Here is a 20,459-nt window from a genome sequence, read left to right on the forward strand (position 1 = left end):
GGGGTAGGGAGCAGAAGGTGTGAAGGCCTTCATTGTAAAGAGCCTCACCTAAATCTCCTGGAGGCCTTCTCTCTTGCAGCTTCTATGTCCTCTCTGTACTTAGAATCAAACCAGATTCTACCCTGTCCTGAGATTCAGCCCCTTCTTGTCTGGTGCATACCTACAGACTCTTGTTCCCAACTTTCCAAGGTCCCCAGTGGCATCTGGGTACACAGGATGCAAGGAACCACACCATTTATCCCAGATCCCACTGTTTTTCACTGGGGGAAATGCAGGTGGGACCTGCATCATGGACTGTATTCTGCCTCCTGTGAGCAGCTTGCTGGCAGCACTGGGGCATCCCAGAGGCTAGGGAGAGACGCAGCTCAACACCTTTGTGTTTCTCTCAGGAGCAGCATGGACAGGCCTTTGCCCTACTGCTCTATCTTTCCTCTCCTTGACACCATAGGACACACTATTGTGAAAGTTTCTCTCCTGCCTCTGACTCCAATCCAACTGTCCCCATCCCTGCTGCTTTTCTTGGGGCATTTACAGTTTGTCATATGCTCTCCACCTTTCTCTACAGGACAGGGACTTAATCTGGTTTGACAATACTGCATCCTCAGTTTATCACATAATGTGTAATGGCAGTGTGGGACCTTCATTCAATATTGGTTGAACGAGTCAACAAATGAAAAACAAACAGTACCAGCCACCAGGGAACATCATGATAGACCTTTTGGAAAATGAGCCTGGAGATTCAAATATAGATTGACTAGCTCCCCTCGCCTCTATAAAATATTCCACTGTTTCCTACCCACACAGTTTAGAAAGAGCACCATCCCATTAGATGGGAATATTTGATAAGGCAGAAACTCCCAACACCATAATGCTAAGCTTCCTTCTCAAAGTCCCAGTGGCAAAACCAGGAGATTTCTCCTGAATCCCAGAACTATCCTGGTAACTACCGAGACATGCCCTTGGCCCTACCAGGGCCCACCCCTGACTCCAGGGCTTTGTTCACTAGTGGAGCCACCTCAGTTCTTTTTCTAAGTACCATGATTTCAGAGGTGTGAATTTTCATAACACTAAGTGGTCACTTCCTGAGACCCATTTCACTTATGAACCCATGTGGAACTTCTGTGAACACACTCCAGCCCATGATGGAATAGGCACCACCTATCAAGGTATAGACCTGGGCTTCCAGTTCTCTCTGCTACCTCCCTTGTACACACTGCCTACCTAAGAACACCCAGCCTACTCTAAGAAGCCTATTCTAAGAAGCCTCCTTGCCATTCACAATGCTTAACTCTGCTCCTGTGATCCCCACGGAAAGCTGAGTTTGGGTCTATAATAATGCTGGGTGGGGTGGGGAGGACCTTTAGGATAGAGTTGGGAAAAGCACATTGACAACTGTATTTCCTTCATCCAAGGTCTTGACAGCTGCCTCTCCAGAGGCTTTCCAGTCCATATACTGGGGCAAGTTGTTAATAGGTTCAAAAGAGCTAGTAGCTTTGTACAAACCCTAGTCCTAGGTTTCCCAGAGCAATGTGAGATGGGCCCATGACATTTGCTAGTGGGCACAGCCCGGCTGCCACACTGATGCTTGCTTTCCCCACCCTTTCCCATCACCCTGGCCTAGGACTACCTAGGACTTCTTGGTATTACTTCCCTAATAAACCACATGCATGGGCATTCCAATCTTGAGTTAATTCTAGAAGAATATGCAACTCTTCACAGGGGGAAACATTCTCTCCCATTGATGTAATCTGTTAGCACTACAGTCATTTCTATATGTTTGCCACCAACTAAGGGGTCCCAGGGACATGGGAAGAAAGATATTTTCCTGCAGATGTGCAAACATAGTGTCTCACAGTCTCTGAAAGAGATATCTGATCACAAGTGCTGCTAAAATCAGCGCTATAAAACACATCTTTAAATATAGTCATTAAAAATTTCCCATTATTACTAAAATTTTCTCTTACTAGGCAATTACAGAAAGAAGATTCCTAGGAAAGCCAAGACCTTTGTTTGCAGTTACAGGGCCCACCTCTATGTCACAATGCAGAATTCCCTTTTGGGAAATGACTACTGACACCAGAAAGGCATTTAATGCCATCTAAAAAGGGGAAACCGTGACAAGGTATCTGTAATTGTCTAGCTCATTTTGAGATAGATTGTGTTCAGAAAAATCCTTGAGTTGACGGCCCCAAGTGAAGCAGAATAAAGTGAAGGAGAAACTACTAGAATCAGCATCAAGCAGAGTCTTATTAACGCCCATCCTCTCCTTACGGCAATCTAGCTGGCTGGCACCACATCGCTGGTTCCCCATCTATCAAGAAAACTTATCAGCCCATTCTAGAAATGGCGCAGAGATATCTGTTTTTACAGTGAGCCCGCCTCTTAAATCATGGAAAAAATGCATTAGATCTCAAAACCATAGTGTTATACACATGGACTCAGACACCAAACTGGAACAAGAAATTCTCTATGGTTGCAAGACATCGCCAGATGCCCTAACATTATCTCTAAGAATGATGACATCTTAACCTCTTTCTTTGGGAACAGGCCCAACACCTTTATCCATCTGTGGATGGACCACAGTATATCTATGGGCTGAGCACTGTATTCTGATTGCCTGAAACAGACAGAAAGTATTAAGCTTGCCATTCTCAAAATCACCTAGTATAGAATCCTTAAAGTAAGCTTGCCATTCTCAAAATCACCTAGTATAGAATCCTTAAAGTAAGCTTGCCATTCTCAAAATCACCTAGTATAGAATCCTTAAAGTAAGCTTGCCATTCTCAAAATCACCTAGTATAGAATCCTTAAAGTAAGAACTTGCAGAAGACAAGCCTGTGCTTGCTACCTCTAGTGTTGAATATTTGACTCGTTCAGTTGTTTTCTGAGTTGCTAATGTGATTTCTTTCCTTTATTTCATTTATCTTTTGCCCTCCTTTCCTACAGTATATGTATGTATGTATGTATATATGTAGGTATTGTACATATGTATGTATGTATGTATATGTATTGAGAGTGACACACATGCGACATTACGCATGTGAAGCTAAAAGGACAATTTGTAGAGAACAGTCACGGGCAGTGAAATCAGTCTGGCTCTCTTGAGTATGCAGGAGGGGGAGGCAGAGACTTAACTCAGAGGAATACCCATAACACACCAAAAGAGGAAAAAGGGTAAAACTCTACAAGTGTGAAGATTTGTGGACAAAAGGACAAGAATGGACTGGGCTGCTGTCTACTCTGAACAATAGAATGGAGTGAGTGGCTGCTATGGGAGTTCTGTGTTCAGTCTTAGATGCAGAGCAGCCCCCACACCACTTACTTCTTCTTAAAATACCCCTAGCCATCAAACTGGAGAAAAGGACTGAAGAATAAAGCCAAGGTGGTGTGATCCTTAGCCATGGCTGTCATCCCTGCCAGCAGCCCAGGCTAGTGGTGTGTGTCCTTCAGCCCCAGTAACTGTGGTATTCCAATACCATATGTAGCAGACATGGAAGCAGATTGGTCTGGTCAGGCCAAAGCATCACAAAGAATAATAATGTAAGAGTCTGAGATTTTTAATCCACTCAGTTTGAGGTAGTTTGTTTTGTAGCAATAGAAGAAAAAAAATGACACAAATCGTCTATGTCTGGCTTAAATAAAAGCCTCTATAAAGTTCGAATTTTACATTCTGGGTATAAAAGACAGCTAGCAGATGATTTATCACAGAACTTGTATGTGAAAACAGTTACTCTGAACAATAGAATGCATTAGTTACTTTTCTGATAGACTGTACAAAAGACCTGAAACAACTTAAGGAAGGAGCTATTTCTTTTGGCTCATTGTCTCAGAAGGTTTACTTCATGGCTGTTTGGGCCCAAAAGAGTGAACAGAACATCATAGTTTCCAGAGCTTCTGGTAGAAGACAGATGTTCATGTTACAGGGTACCAGAAAATCAAAGGCGGAGGGCAGAAAGTGATGAGAGCATATGCTGAAGGGCCCCCTCCCAGTGTATTTCAGATTCAAACAATAACACTGGTTGCTTAGAACAACTGAGGGAAACATTGAGGTGGCCCCTATGAGCTCCACAAGGGACAGTGTCGATGTGATCAACAGGGAAAAGATGACAGGAAAGCTGCTCAAGGGTAGCTGCAAGCAGGGTTCTAGACTATGATTTGTGTTCTGTAGGGGACACATTCCTAGAGCCTGGTACCATATGCCAGGTGGAAGTTGTTCTATCCATGATCCTTGAAATCAATTATATAGGCTAATTAGTAACTCTCAATTAGCCAGAAGTTTGAGATCATCAAACACTTCATGCTTTAGAGTTAACAGTCTTACATACAGCCATAAAACCATTCCTCATTGCCTCATTATTGAAATTCTACTACATTAAAAAACATTCATACTTTCAGATAAAACTCATCAGGAACTATGAAACACAGTTTTAATTGATAGGTGACATCGAGCTCCTCCCACAAATAAATACACAACTACCACTGAATGTTAGGGCTGAATGCCTCCCCTTTGCTGAGGACGCCACTAGGTATGCTTCATGCACTACAGAAATTTCCTTACAAACCTAAATTGTTTCTCCACACATTTTTACATTTAAATTCTAAACCCTGGTACGTGAAAATGTGACTGTATTTAGAGACAGGCCCAGAAGAGAGTCAATTAAAGAGTTAGGTATGGTGTTGCATACTTGGAAGCCCAGCACTTAAAAAGTAGAAGCAAGAAGGTCAAGGGTTCCTGGCTATCTTTTACTATATAGCAAGAGCCCAACACACACACACACACACACACACACACGCGCGCGCGCACACACACGCACACACACACACACACACGCGCATAGTATTTAAAGTTAAGAAGGTCACTAGACTTGTGTTCTGGCAAGACATTAGGATATAAGATAGCACAGGAGACAATGTACAGACATAGTGAGAAGGCTGATACTTACAATCCAGGTAGAAAGACACAGAAGCCAAGCCTGGCTACACCTACAGCTCACTCATCTATCCTCCAAAATCATGAGCACACAAATGTCTGCTGTTTAAGACAGTGGTCAGTGATGCTGTTCTACAGCAGACCCAGGATATCAGTGCAGTCTCCAGGAAATGGATGACCCAAAGTTCAGCTGTTTCAACCATTCAGTGATGGACGAGTCATTCTGACCTTGGACAGACATCCCAGGAGCTCAGTTACCTGCACTTCCTTTAAGAAGCTGACAGTGGTAGCAAACGAGGAGGTGCTTTTCTCCTAGACGCACATTCAGCCATCCAAGGGAAAGGCAGAAAGCAATTAAATGTGAATACAAGAAACTGAGCTGCCCAGGGTTTGGAAGTAACAAGTGAAAACAAATCAGCTGCCCTGGACGTTCTCTGAGGGGTCACTGAGCAGTGGTGGACAGTCACAGTACTATGAGTCAGGAAAACCTGCTCCAAAGACAGGAGCGAAGAAACAATGATCTTCCAGTACCTTCCCCTTTGCATGACATCACACTGGTCATTCTGTTTAGGACAGAGATGTTCGTAGCTCCCTTACTAATGACAAGGAATTTGCTACTTTTAGAACTTAAGCCTGCCTAAAACTTACCTCTTTTTGGCCTCTTGTCTGCAAATCACATATTCTTGAATTAGAAATAAATCCCTTTATTTTTTTGCCCCTAATATAAAAACATAGCTGTCATCCATATTACTTGACTCTTATAGATCTTCTTCAGCCTGTGCATATGTTTCTCTGAGAAGCATGTTCTGCCGATCTTGGTCAAAATGCAACAGACACACGGTGTACAATGGGGAACAAGTCAGATAAGAACCTAGGTCCAAACTGTCTTCTCCAATGCACATGTGGTCTGGCACCTTCTGCTGTGTACTATGATGGTGGCCATTCAGAGATAGCAAAGCACTGCTTCAAGAGTGCTTCATATTCCTATAAATGGGGAACAATCTTATGCATCTATAGCACAGCCCTTTAGATGGAGAATCTCTGGCAGTGGGTGAGACAACCTGAACTTCGATGCAAATACCAGCAGAGGGACAGAGCAGCTTCCCAGAGATCTGCCCACTTGGAAGCCTCAAAAGGAGCAATGGTTCCAAATTAAAGATAACACAGCCAGCTTTCCTGTAAAATACTCAAATATGGTTTATCGCCACATGCATGCAAGTGAAGATCATTGCCCATCTGCCAGGCGGGCTTACCTGTTATAGAGGAGAATGTCTGGTTTCCAAATCTGGCCATCTGGAAAACGAACATTTTTCACTCCGGGGTACTCAGACATGTTCCACTGCAAATAGTGATCTGTCCAAGACTGACAAAGATGGAGAATTAGTGGCAATTTCTTCCCCGGCTTACTTCTATTTCTTGTAAGAAATTATCAGGAAAGCTCAAAGTCAAAAAGAGTTCAGACATTATTCCATGATTTAGTTGTTATTTATAAAGTGTGAGGAATCTGGGAATTAAATACTCCCGTCTAAAACGATCCAGACTAGCATAACAAATTGCATTTGGGGACCTGCTGTCACCATGACCACATTTGTATGATGGCATTAAAGGCAATTCCAACTCACTGCACACCTCTAGCCTTAGGCTTCTCCTCCCCCAATGGACTGGTTACTTCTAGCCAAATAAATAATGGTTCTGCTTTCCAAGTTTTCTCTGAAAGGGCATTTTGAAAAAAAAAAATCATTTATTACAATTGGAATCAAAACCAAACTATAGAAATGCCAGCCGTTTGTTTTCATAAGGCAGAACCTCTCAGAACTTCTGAGGGCACACTTAAATTTTATTTTTTTATTTTTTCCTTATAGACAGTGCTTTTGATACTATAAGCTGATGCCTCAAACCCTGAGCCTCAGCAGCAGAACACAGACATAGGGATGAAGACTTAGGAGCACTCATGAGTACAGTGATGAGTTTAGCAACTCAGGGTCAGGCCTTTCTGAGTGATCTCCAACACCAGAAAGACCTACAGTCCTTTCTCTGATAATCGGGTACCATTCCCAGGACCAAGATGGCAGAGATATAACCATAGAGTCCTCCCACTACTGACAGGCAATCAAGCCTTAGATTCCAGGCCTGGCAGCAAAGGACCCACCACCTCTAAAGTGTCACTACTGACATCCATGCGTCAAGATCCAGACTCTCCAGGATTTAGGAAGGTTTGGAGTGCTATATCTTCATCTAGAACCAGAGTGCCCCCCCCCCATAATCAAACACATTCTCATTTGGGCCCTGAAGCTTTTCCACAAATTTATGCTAAAAGGCATATAAATGCTTCAGATGTATAGCAATCACCATTTGATTTCTGACCAATTGTGTTTGTCGTAAAGTTATGAAACAATACTCAAGTGGAAGGAACAAAATTGTTAGAGCGACTTGACTTGGAATATACAGATGAATGTTGTGGGTCTACGGCTACTGATTCTGGCAACACAAATCCATGGACAGGTCTCAAAGGTCCCCTGGAGAACCCACAGTGTTCTAAAAGTCTACTGCAGAAGTGGAATAATCTGAAGTCAGAGAACACCGCTACTCACAACTGGGACCTCAGCAAACAAGGATGTTAAAATGCAGCAGCATTACTGGCACATCAACATCTGTCCTGTAGGGTCCACAGCTGATGAGATTAATGAGGGGAGGCGAAACACTAAGGAACTTCTGCCTCATTCAAGTGGTTTGCTGAACCATGTTTGTAACAGCCTGTTCCATCTGGATGTTCTTGGTTCTGTTCTCTCCCCTGATTCCGTGTCAAAGCACTTCCATCTTATTCTTAACCCTGGAGTGTTGCTCTGAGTTAATCACGGTGACCAATATTGTACCCATAGGGACTGGGGTTCCAAGAACAACCCTTGAAGGCACACTGGCAATGAGGGAAAGGACCCATCTCGTAAGCCTGATGACATGATAGGCAGATGAGTGGGGATATCAGGGAATAAGATCATCTGGCTGTTCAAACATAAGACCACTTAGCATATCAGAGCTGCCTCACACCTCCCATCTTTCCCCACATCTCCTAGCTTCTGAGCACATTCAACTGTGGGTGCTCCATTGCTTTGTGGCAGGTGACATCATTGCTAGTCTGCCTGGTCAGCACTGTATGTGTGCCTTCTGCCTCACCACAATCCAAGCTTGTCAATGTGGTGACATAGAAGAAATCTCTGACTGCCTCAGGATTGGTTCTTCTAAAGCAATGTCTGTACTACAAACCTTCAGCCATAACAACTCAGACTGGATGCAGTCTCTGAAGGTGCTGATCTGTGCATGCTCCTTTTCTCTAATGTGGAAACCAACCTGACCTAGCAAGTAGTGGGGAGGAATGGCTACAAGAAACCTTAGAACCAGACACATCTGGACTGTGAGATTTGCTGTGAGAATGCAGGAGGCTGAATTATCTCCTCTGCACTGCAATTCCCCATGTGTACACATCCCCTCATGATAAAATTAGGATAAAATGAAGCCATGCTTTCAGTAGCAGGGCAAAATCATGCAGTTCTTATAGGCAAGCAACAAATGATAGATTTAGAAAACAATATGTTCACTTTATAGAACACTACATGATACAGGGCTACAGCATGTCTAATACCTGAGGTACAAACAAGGGTATAAAAAGCATGATGGGTGTAGTAGGGAACACTAACACAACATAGGAGCCTATGGGGAACTTCCTAGAAAAAATGTAGAATGAGGTTTTTACAGTCAGGCTTTACAAGAAATGGATGTGTGTTCTCAAATCGTTTCCTGCCACTTAGATCTTGGGTCAATGGGGATAGAAGCCCAAGGCATATCTCTTCATCGAGAGCATTTAGCAACCTTTCAAAATGGCAGCCCCTGAGAAACCACATGAATGAACCAAACAGAGATATACCTTTACAGCCATAGAATGAAGAGTATGTGGGTTGTAAGGTGACAGAAGGAAAGGGGAGGTGGTAATATAGAATGTATGACATATACCATTGTGCTGCAGACCCTTATACAATCCAACACTTGGGCCCTCTATAAACATGTCTTGAGTTTTCAGGGAACTTTTAATTAAATTTGGGGTATGTGTGTGTGTGTGTTGTATGTGTGTACATGGCATGAAAAACAGGAGTGGACAGAGCAGGTGAAATATCCTCTCTTCCAGTTCTTTGTCAAAGGAGTCTAAGAATGCCCAAAACAATATAGATTATTGATGTTGCTCTTGGTTGCCTCCAAGAACTTGAAGGTAAAATTTAATTCTGAAGATACCACACACTTTGGTTGGTCATGGGACTTAGAGGAATTGAGATAGAAGCAGCCTGGAAGCTGTCTCTTTAATGCCTAGCTCTCATGATATATGAAGGTGCTATGAAGACTACCAAGAACTCAAAGCAGTCAATAGTCCTACCCAGCTTTAGAGCCTAGGAACCAAAACAATAACCAGCAAGGCAAGACAGCCCTGAAGGTAAAATAGTGGCACTCATATCTCGGGAGTAACCACAGGCTCTCTAATTAGACTAATTCAATAGGAGGAGAATCATACCTGGTACTGTAAATCTAGCCAGCTACCCAATGACTAGGAGAGAGTAGACCCTAAAAAAGAACCTACCACTGCCACTTGTCTAAACTGGCACCCTTTCTAGTTGCATTCTAAATACTTATACTCAAAGATAAGTGTAGCTCTCATCCTTCATCAAATAACCTTCTTTATGAAGTAGACAGAGATCACTAGAGAAACCAGCCAAAATGCAGTGTTTCTAACCCCAGCTGATTCACCTGCAACACAATCCCTAGATCTAAGGCTCATGGAACATCACAGAAGACAGAGCAGACGTATTTACACCACTCACTCACATGCCAACATAGATAGGGAAATCTCACAGAGCCCCATTCTACATAGAGAAAACTCAATCTTCTCCAGGCAACAGCCACCCGATAGGTTACCTAATCTCCTGTGGTCAGCCCTAAACACACATATACAAACGAGCAACAATGAATGGAACCTTGTAAGGTTCGCATGTGTGCATCCTCTCCCTCCCCCTCTCCCGCTCCTTCACTCTCCCTGTCTCTTTGGTATGTCTGTGTATTTGTAATAATTAAAGTATAAGTGGTCAATAATTTGAAGAGGAGTGGATAAGGACACAGGAAAAGTTGGAGGAGTTAGAGTTTGAAATGATATAAATACACAACACTAATGCATGAAATTCTCAAAAAGTAAAAATCTTTTAGAACGAAAATAGTTTTGTTTCCTTTCAAAATATATTGCAATGTAATGAGAAATATATTTGGTTTTCTTTGTATAGAGCTCTTTAAACTCTTGAAACTTACTGAGTGACAGGAATATCTTTTGCTAAAATCATCCTTTGGACCATATCTAAGTTTATGCCAATTTAGCAGCTTTGGGGTTGGATCTCCTTTCACAGTTTCAGGAAGAAAGCCAGACTGCCTGATTAGAGAGCAGGGATGACAAACTCCATCTCATCCTCAAGTCTAGAGTTGGGAGATGAGATTGGAGACTGAGGGAGACAAACTTCTGTACAAAGCGCAGTGACGTTCCAGGTGAGCGCACACACATGAGTGCATGGAAGGAAGTATAGCATGTCCTGAGGAGCAGGGTAACTTCTCCCTCAACACCTGCCCCAATGCCTCTTCCACATCTGCCTCTGAGCAGTATCCTTTAGAGAAAACACCAGTAAATGTGTACCTGATAGCCAAAGCTTAGAACCTTTGGGTTACAGGCAGTGTGACGGGTATGTGTCTCCAGGGCAACACGTTTGCAACATGTTTTTGATGTAGGAACAACCTCGTGGGAAGCAGACTTTGAGCTTGTGGATTCAGATATTAACTCAAGGTGGACAATATCAAAATCAAATTAAATGGATATCCAGCTGGGTTAGAGAGTTGCTGTAAGTATTAAAAATGACATCAAATAATTGGTGTCAGAAAAACATCACCCAGTTTTGGTAAAAATTCACCTAATCGTGTATTTTGACTCAAAGGAAGAATGTGAGTCCCTCCCCTGCTTTTCCTGCTGACATTTTGCTGTCTCTGACAGTCAGTGCCACTCACCTGGTCACAGCTGCAGTCCAGCCCACAGCAGCACACTGCTGGCTAATGTGTAAACACAATGAGTGGTATTTCTGCTCCACAGATAATAAATGCAGAAATTTAAAAAGGAAGCAGTTTAGGACTAATTATGGTTTACAATCTAATAATCTGTGATGTGAATGCTATTATTACTATAATTAGAATTAGGAGTCTAAAAATAGAGAGTAAGTACTGAAAGATGATCAAATCTGAAGGCAAAATGGCTGATGTTCTAAAAAAGAAAAGGAGGGTTTTACAAAGAAAATGTGTGCATCTGGTAGGTCCCAGTGTTTCTGTGGAAGCTGAAATGTCCTCTGTCATATCCTCACACACATGAGATCAAAGATGTCTAACAGTCTCCCAAAATGATAAAACCTCTGCAGAAGGAATCTCCCACCAGCTTCCGCACCCCAACCCCAGGGTAGGAAGAGACTCTCAGAAATCAGCAACTCGGTATTCTTCAGGCTGTCGGAATAATCTCAATCATGCAAAATGAAAGACAGCTGGGGAAAAGGATAAGAAAATTCGCAAGGGGTAGGTCAAGGGGAATTTAATTTTTAGAAAACTTTTGTGACTCTGCCATTTTGACTGGACTGAAAAATCTATAATTTGCAGAAAATTGACTGCAGAGTAGAAACACCCTGGAGAAAAGATTATGTGTATCAGATTTCAGAACAGAGCTTAGTGAAACGAGGCTTTGGGAACTGAGACCCAGTGCTAAAAGCCATTCCCTGACAATCCATCTGCCTCCTGCCCTCGCTGGGGCTCCCCTGGGAACTCTGGCCCTGCTTCCTTCCATCCTGAGCTTCATTCTTATCTATGTGTAATATCAAGGCTGGGTCAGGCCAGGCAGGTGAGTGGCCAAGGAGCACAGAAATAAAAATCAGTGCACGGTTGTTTATCAATTGTCCCAAGGAAGCTCCTACGCCTGCCCTTGGTGACATGCAAGGTCCAGTGTCCACCCTGCAACCAGGACCTACTCAAAGCAATGGAGGTTGAGGCAAGGGCACAGTCACGTGGGTTTTCAATGGCAACTGCTTATAATTGTTTTAAACCAAAGATTCTTGGGGGTCTTTGAAAATGCAGTGGGGAGGCAGTGGCCTAGCCCTCCACCAACTGAGGTGTCACTTTCCAGATCAGTGTCAACACTCAGTCTCCTCCTAGCACAAGCTGCCTAGGACAGGGCTTACCTGGGTAGGCTACCCTAATGCAGGGGCACACAGTAGTGCCATCATTGTACTGCTTCTCTTTAGAAGAGTCAGGCCACTCTGTTTTCCATTTTGATAAAGCAGGATTGTTCCCACCTGTGACCCCCACTGTATACCCACCCATTCTTACAATATTCCAGAGAAACATCGAGATTTGCTATAATGACCAATTTTACTTTTTGTGATTCATTAGAAATCAAGTAACACCCAACTGCACTTATTTATACATACAGGATGCTAATATAGTGCATGTATATATCAATGTATAATGATCAAATCAGGGTAATTAGCATCCTATCTCCTCAAACATTTATCATCTCTTGGTGCTTAACCTTTCTTTAAATGAGTTAATTGCACAGCCTGATTGTAAAAGGCTGAAAGAGGAAATGTGGCTAATACATTTCTAAGTGCTCTCCCACAGCTCTGGCCAATGCCCTCTACAAAGTAGGCACTCTCAGTGGTGAGTTCAATAAGTAAGTGGGATTTAAAAAGTGAAATTTCAGGTACTTCTGCAAATGCAACTCTTAATTAGAACTACCCTGTGCTTCAAAGAAATTTAAAAGTCTCTAGTGATACCCTTCAGAAAAACAGGTGTTATTTTTCCAGAATGTCTGAACTCAGCACGGTAATAGTCCTGTTACAATTTTCCTGGAAACCAGCCCCCTTTAAAATCATTGGCCATGTCTGAGACATTGCTGGAGAGCAATCAGTTTTTGAGGGCCAGAGAGGTGGGTACAGGGACAAATATCTATCAATCTGTCTGTGGCACATATTTCTCTCTGTAGAATGGCATCTTGGGGTATAATACCAGCCCTTGGTGTGTATGTAGTGTGGAAGGGGGCAGGAGGATGAAGCAGAGAAATCAACTCAGGTTCAATGCCACCCTCAGCTACACAGCAAACAACTAGGCAGTCAGGGCCACAGAGGAAGACACATTAAAAAATAAATAAATAAATAAATATTTTTTTTAAAGGAAAGAAAAGAAAAGAAGAAAGAAATGTTGACCCCTGAGCTTTTGCTGTGTTTTTATTTGTTCCTCACAGGTCCCAAGAAAACAGTCATCATCTCCCAGAGTTCTCAGGACTTCAACTAACTCAAGCATCCTCCTTATGTAAGGAGTTGGCTTTAGCATGGATCAGACTTCTTCCCCCTGCCCCAGGTTGATGAAGAGTTTTGAGTTTGTTCATTCCTTCAACAAAAGTTACTCAGTGCCTATTGCAGGTGAGGCAGTGGACAACGATCTGGAGGTACCGTGGGGTTCAACCCCAGCATAGGATATCTGATAGAGCGAGAGAGACCTGGAGGCAAGGAGCATGGGGAGAAGTGGGTACTACATGTATCAGAGAGTGAGAAGTTCCTTAGGAGAAAAGAGCAACAAAGAGGACAAATTAGGGGCTGGACCATAGCTCGGTGGTAGAACATTTGTCTAACACGATCTTCTGTTCACAGCAGTGAAAAGAGATGGAGGAGGAACGATAAACAGAGTAAACTGAATTTAGCATAGGAAGGTTTGGGAAGAAGCAACTGAAGTGGTAGTGTTTGAGAAAACAGAAGAAAGCGAGGGAACCCATCATGTGGCTTTCTATGTACTTGCAAAATCCCAGGCCACTCTTGAGCAACATGCCTGGATAATAACAAGACAGCAGGGAGCAGAGCCAGGAAGAAGAATGAGAGGAAATGGAAGAGAACTGATGTAAGCAGGGAAGGGACCCTCACTGCCTTCAGTTGTAGATTATCTGGGGAAACCAGAGCCCCTAGAAGGACGGAGGTCCAAGTCTAGGGGCACTCATTTTTCACTTAGGTCAGTCTGGCTACTGTGCTGAGAACAGACACAACTAGGGAAGAGAAAGGGCAGAACAGGGAGGCTGGATGTAAGACTATACCTAGAAGGTGAGAAAGGCAAACTGAGAACAGTGGGGAGCCATGGGCTGGTGAACAAAGGACCTGCTTTGAAAGGTGAGCTACCAGAATTTGCTGAAGTGGGCTCCCAGGTCTGCACAGATGGACCACTGTCCAGCTAGATCAAGATGACTTTGGAAGAGGCAAGAATAGGAGAGGTGAGATGGATCCCCGGGTGTGGCAGTCTCTAGATGGTCCATCCTTTTGTCTCAGCTTCAAACTTTGTCTCTGTAACTCCTTCCATGGGTGTTTTGTTTACAATTCTAAGAAGGGGCAAAGTGACCACACTTTGGTCTTCGTTCTTCTTGAGTTTCATGTGTTTTGCAACTTGTAATTAGGGTATTCTAAGTTTCTGGGTTAATATCCACTTATCAGTGAGTACATATCATGTGAGTTCTTTTGTGACTGGGTTACCTCACTCAGGATAATGCCCTCCAGATCCATAATCAGCCTCCAAACGCTGACACCATTGCATACACTAGCAAGATTTTGCTGAAAGGACCCTGATATAGCTGTCTCTTGTATGGCTATGCCAGTGCCTGGCAAACACAGAAGTGGATGCTCACAGTCAGCTAATGGATGGATCACAGGGCTCCCAATGGAGGAGCTAGAGAAAGTACTCAAGGAGCTAAAGGGATCTACAACCCTATAGGTGGAACAACAATATGAACTAATCAGTACCCCCCAGAGTTTGTGTCTCTAGCTGCATATGTAGCAGAAGATGGCCTAGTCGGCCATCATTGAGAAGAGAGGCCCCTTGGTATTGCAAACTTTATATGCCCCAGTACAGGGGAACGCCAGGACCAAGAAGTGGGAGTGGGTGGGTAGGGGGGTGGAGGGTATATGGGGGACTTTTGGGATAGCATTTGAAATGTAAATGAATAAAATACCTAATTAAAAACAAAGAATAGGAGAGGTGAAATGAGTGCCCCAGAGGATGTAGCTGGCCTTCCCTGATACTATATATCTAAGCATAAACCAAGGAAGCCAGGAGGAGGGCACACATGAGCAGATAGGCTGTGTTCTTTAACTCCTACATGGGACTATCTCCAAAGCTCTACATTATTGTTACAGATAGCTCAGTGAGAGAGCTCTTCCATAGCAAAGTATGCCCCTAGCACCTGCTTTAAATTCTCAGATGGGTTCCCTAGAAACCTCACTTGCCAAGGGCCACCCAGTAATCTCTTCAGCCTCTGCTATTTCTTCTCTTGACACTGCACTACAAAACAGGCTCACCTCAACTTATTAGTGTCCTATTTTTGTGCCACTGAGTCAAGAACCAAGCAAGGGGCCAATCCACAGCATCGGTCCCCATGAATTACCAGACAAATATTTCCAAAACTAAGATGGTTTTAATCCCTTTAATGTCTTTTTCTCAACAATAACAACAAAAGGAGAAAGCAATCAGTCTGTCAGCTGACACACATTTGAAGAGAAGTTTAAAGAATTGAGTAACAGGGCTGCACAAAGACCACTTATTTCCAACTCTGCAGGTCCCTGCACCTGTAATCAGGCAGTGATAGAACAAAGGCCATGACTGCATCTGTCCCTCATTTCTAGAAATAAAAAGTCACCTATAGATGCAAAAATCAATTGAGAGCCAAGGGTTTTCTTTGATAGACTAGAATCTCCACTCAGAAAATGTTTAAACTTTGTAATCCATATCACTTTGTTGAGTTATATAACAATACCAGCATCCTTAAATCAGTTCAGAAAAAAAATTAATGTACTATGGCCTAAAGAAATGATGTTACATCAATATTTACATTTGAGAGAAATCTAGACTAATGGAGTTTCAAATATAACATTTTGCAATAGGACAAAACCCTAATTTTAAAAATGCACTAGATATGCAAGTGCACAAGCACACGTGATGATGTTTGCCTGTCCTCACTGAGCCTGAGATGGTGAAGCAGGAGGATTGGGAGTTCAAAGCCACCCTGAACTACAGAACAAGGCCCTGTCTTAAGACAAAAGAAAAGGGGAAAAGAAGTGAAAAGAAAGAACCTAAAAGAGGAAGAAGAGAGGAAAAGAAAGGAGGAGGAGACAGCAAGAAAGGAAGACACACAGAGGAAAGGAGCAGATGTAAAATATATGAGAGCAGAAGGGGGCTGGGTTTGTAACAATTATATGTGCACAAAATTACAGTGGCATTAAAAAACTCCACCTAAATTAGAGACTGACAGTTTGAAATTCAGATTCTAATATTTACAATTTGATGGAACTGATATATATCGCAATTAAATAATTTAGATTAGAAATCTGTATGTCACATAAAAAAATTCAAGGATAAAATACAAGATGAATGTCCTTTTTGTGTGTGCAAAATGCTAGCAGCCAAAGTGTTTGGGGGTTTCAGGGATTGGGGATTTTGGAGTAGTTTGCTAATATCTTTTTCAGATGACCATCCCCAATCTGAAAATTCCAAATCCCAAAGCTTTGAAAATATGAAACATTTTGAATGTCACTCTGAAAATCAAAAAATGTTTTGTGCTTCAGAGCATTTTCTGATTGTGGACTTTCAAAACATGGATGCTTCACATCTGTATCCTTTCAAGACTCTTGAAGAATCTCAGTCCACAGCATGGAGTGTGAACACCCTGGCTAAAGGCCCCTTGGTTCCCTTCAAACATGCAGCTCTGGAGCATACTGACAACAGGAGAGGTACTTATGAGCTAGGGAGCAGCTATAATACAGGCCATCGATCTCTAGATGTGGCCATGCATCTGATTATTTCTCTGGCATGCAATGTTTAAAAATGTCCTGAGATCATCCAGCACTGAAATACAAGCAAGCATAGAGTCCTGCTGGTGTCAGGCTCTCATCCTTGGCTCCATCCTATCAAACATAGCAGACTGCATGTGGTCCCCCAGCACTCTCAGTTGGCCAGCGCTGGGTCAGAGCACCAGCCTTGCCTCCCTTAGGAACTTCTTTCCATGTAGTTTGAGCACATGCACTGGGGGCAAGAACAGGCAGGTAAGTGAATGGGATCTGAACTTACCATTTGTAGCCAAATGTTGGTGGTTAAAACTTGGTTCTTCTCATCCTTCAAAAACAAAAAGGAACAGGTGACATAAATGTGGCTTATGTGCTTCACAAAAGAAGCCACGATACAATTATTCATGTATAAGTCTGACTTTGGGGATCAACATTGTGTGTGGAAATTAGAATTCACCAAGCACTTCCAAATCTATGCCAGTAACATTTCCCGAGAGTCAAGCTTTTCTATTTATTCTGAAGTAATACACATTTATTACAGAGCACTTACAAAGGACAGCAAAATATAAAGAAGAAAATTAAAATCAGACCAGCCTACCATCAGAAATGATGCCAGGGAAGGCCTTGGCTATTCATCTTTTTATACCACACCCCCCCCATCCTAGGAAGAGGCATGTCATATGGAACTCCTGACTCATATTAAGGGTCCGAATGGCCACTGTATTTGCTTTATCCCTGCATGGGTCTTGGCTCTTTCCTCTTTTCTATCTATCTCACAACATGTCAGACCCTTGACACCTCTAATATAAACACAAACAAGAGGAGCAAACAGAGGATGTGGAAGGTATGACAACCTAACAAAGAGCTTGTCACACTTCTAACTTTCTGATTTCAAAGTCCAGTTCTACATTTCCAAAATAGGATCCAGGCAGGAGTGGAGTCCACATATCACCCAGGAGTTTGGGAGTGTACAGTTACCATGGCTTAATTCAGGCACTGTGCATCTTTGAGTCTTGGGTTGTAAGTCTCCCTTGAGAGCCCACATGCCAAAGGCACCAGCAGCACCTTGGCATTACTGTGAGATGGTAGTACAAGATGGGTGAATGGGGAAGTTCTCAGATGAAGTGGAACAGGCACTTTCCAGACATGTTAAGATGCCAGCCCCTAACCGGGCATGGTGATGCACACCTTTAATCCCAGCACTCGGGAGGCAGAGGCAGGTGGATTTCTGAGTTCGAGGCCAGCCTGGTCTACAAAGTGAGTTCCAGGACAGCCAGGGCAATACAGAGAAACCTTGTCTCAAAAAAACAAAAACCAACCAACCAAAGAAACAAAAAGATGCCAGCCCCTTCTTCCTCTTCCCTTTCCCATCCTGGCCACAAGTAAACTGTTTTCCTCTGCCATAGGCTTCCACCACGATGTGCTGTCTCACTACAAGCCAAAAACAATGGAAACAACTACCCACAGACTGGGCCTCAAAAACTGTGAGCCAACCTTTTTCTCTTTATAAGTGAATTATTTCAGGTGTTTATTTCACTGCCAGAAACCTGACTAGGACAGAATCTAAGAGTCTCATTAAATGAAGTATTACCACCAGCCCTTTTTTCATAGCTGGACACACCCAGCAGAGTCAGCAAAATACAAGTGCACAGTGGGACTGGAAAGTTCACTCAGCGGTTAAGGACACTGGCTGCATACACTAGCAAGATTTTATTGAAAGGACGCAGATGTAGCTGTCTCTTGTGAGACTATGCCGGGGCCCAGCAAACACAGAAGTGGATGCTCACAGTCAGCTAATGGATGGATCATAGGGCTCCCAATGGAGGAGCTAGAGAAAGTAGCCAAGGAGCTAAAGGGATCTGCAACCCTATAGGTGGAACAACATTATGAGCTAACCAGTACCCCGGAGCTCTTGACTCTAGCTGCATATATATCAAAAGATGGCCTAGTCGGCCATCACTGGAAAGAGAGGCCCATTGGACTTGCAAACTTTATATGCCCCAGTACAGGGGAATACCAGGGCCAAAAAGGGGGAGTGGGTGGGCAGGGGAGTGGGGGTGGGTGGATATGGGGGACTTTTGGTATAGCATTGGAAATGTAAATGAGTTAAATACCTAATAAAAAATGGAAAAAAAAAAAAAAAGGACACTGGCTGCTTTTCTGGAAGACTCGCACCCACACAACAGCTTACAACCATCTGTAACTCCAGTTCTATGGGATTGGATGGCCTCTCCTGCCCTCTCTGGCACACAAGTGGTGCACCTATACACATGCAAACAAAACAAAACACCCTTAATGCATAAGAAAAAAATTTCAGTTAAAATATTTAAGGCGACAAGTTATACTGAAGAATGATGTCAGTCAGTTTGGAATCCTTAATTCCAACCTAAAGGACTCTGAAAACTAGCAACCAATACCCTCCAGGAAAAGTATTCATGAAAACCTGCCTGGAAGTGGACACCTTTACTTCTTTTATCCGGAATTGATCTGGCTGGGACTCTGAAAACTAGCAACCAATACCCTCCAGGAAAAGTATTCATGAAAACCTGCCTGGAAGTGGACACCTTTACTTCTTTTATCCAGAATTGATCTGGCTGGGTTCACTGACAAACACACACTCAAAACTGATCCCAAGAATAAAAGCACAGGGTACCTTCCAGAGTGCGGTCCATGACTGGGAATGCACGTGAGCACTGAACTCTGCTCCTTAAGGAAAAGAAAATGTAGCCCACATGTAAGGAATTAGCAGCCAGAGTTTGATACATGGATGCCCCTGTGTGCAGATGCTCGTCTATTGGGTACCGCTGAAGGTGTGATGGGCAAGTCTGAGCAACTACGAAAGAGAAGGTTGGACTGTGTGTGGAAGGACATCGGACACAGCACCAGAGTATCCATCCCCAAGCCAAGACTGAAGTCCAAAAGAAACTACAGTTTGATCAAGGCAAGAAATACATCTACTCCTCTAAACTAAAATGTGCCACAATGGTTAGTGATAAATCACTGCCGCAGGTTAACCTGTCTCATGCTCTGGGCTAAGCAAATGCTCCCTGATAGAGCTCTATAAACTATAATCATAGCAATGCTTCCATTTCAGTCACCAACATTATTGGGAAGCGCTACTTAAGTTCCTCAACATGTGCATCCCTAAGTTCTTCGGGATGTGTATCTGTTGCCTCAAGTTATTAGGCAGCTGCTGTTACTAATCGGCTAAGAGTTAGCAAGAGTTCCATTCAGGTGCCTTCCCTTCTTTTAATTGTGTTTGTGCCTGCCTCTCCCGAGAGAGGCTTCTGTGGTTTGGGAGCTCAATTACTACCAATCTAATTAAAAGCCTTTCTTCTTTCCAGAGTCTGGACAGAAACCTCATTAGAGTGACACTGGATTTCCTTACTGCGTAGCAGCATGGGACCAAATCACAGCGCTTCAAACTGTAATCAACAAGCAGCAGCCAGCCACCACCTGGCAGCACAGCCATGCCAGACAGAGTGGTCCACCCCAGGCTGCAAAGGAAGCCCAGGACCAGGCAGGATGCTGCAGCTCTCCATTTGGATCGCCTCTTCTTCTGTTCCCATTGGTCAGGTGGCAAGGTCTCCCTTACCTTCCCATCA

The 20,459-nt window shown here is 43.2% G+C and overlaps 1 protein-coding gene across 1 annotated transcript in view; it reads right to left on the reverse strand.

The window, feature by feature from the left end:
- The window catches only part of Chrna7 (cholinergic receptor, nicotinic, alpha polypeptide 7), a 113,835-nt gene that overhangs the window by 43,708 nt on the left and 49,668 nt on the right, over positions 1–20,459 (reverse strand). Inside the window, exons 3-4 of the mRNA NM_007390.3 lie at positions 17,138–17,182; positions 6,184–6,293 (exon numbers count right to left, since the gene is read on the reverse strand). Coding sequence (NP_031416.3) covers positions 6,184–6,293; positions 17,138–17,182 — 155 coding nt within the window. The remainder of the gene's footprint in view (positions 1–6,183; positions 6,294–17,137; positions 17,183–20,459) is intronic.

This window comes from Mus musculus, chromosome 7, assembly GCF_000001635.26.
Source record: "Mus musculus strain C57BL/6J chromosome 7, GRCm38.p6 C57BL/6J".
Classification (NCBI taxonomy): domain Eukaryota; kingdom Metazoa; phylum Chordata; class Mammalia; order Rodentia; family Muridae; genus Mus; species Mus musculus.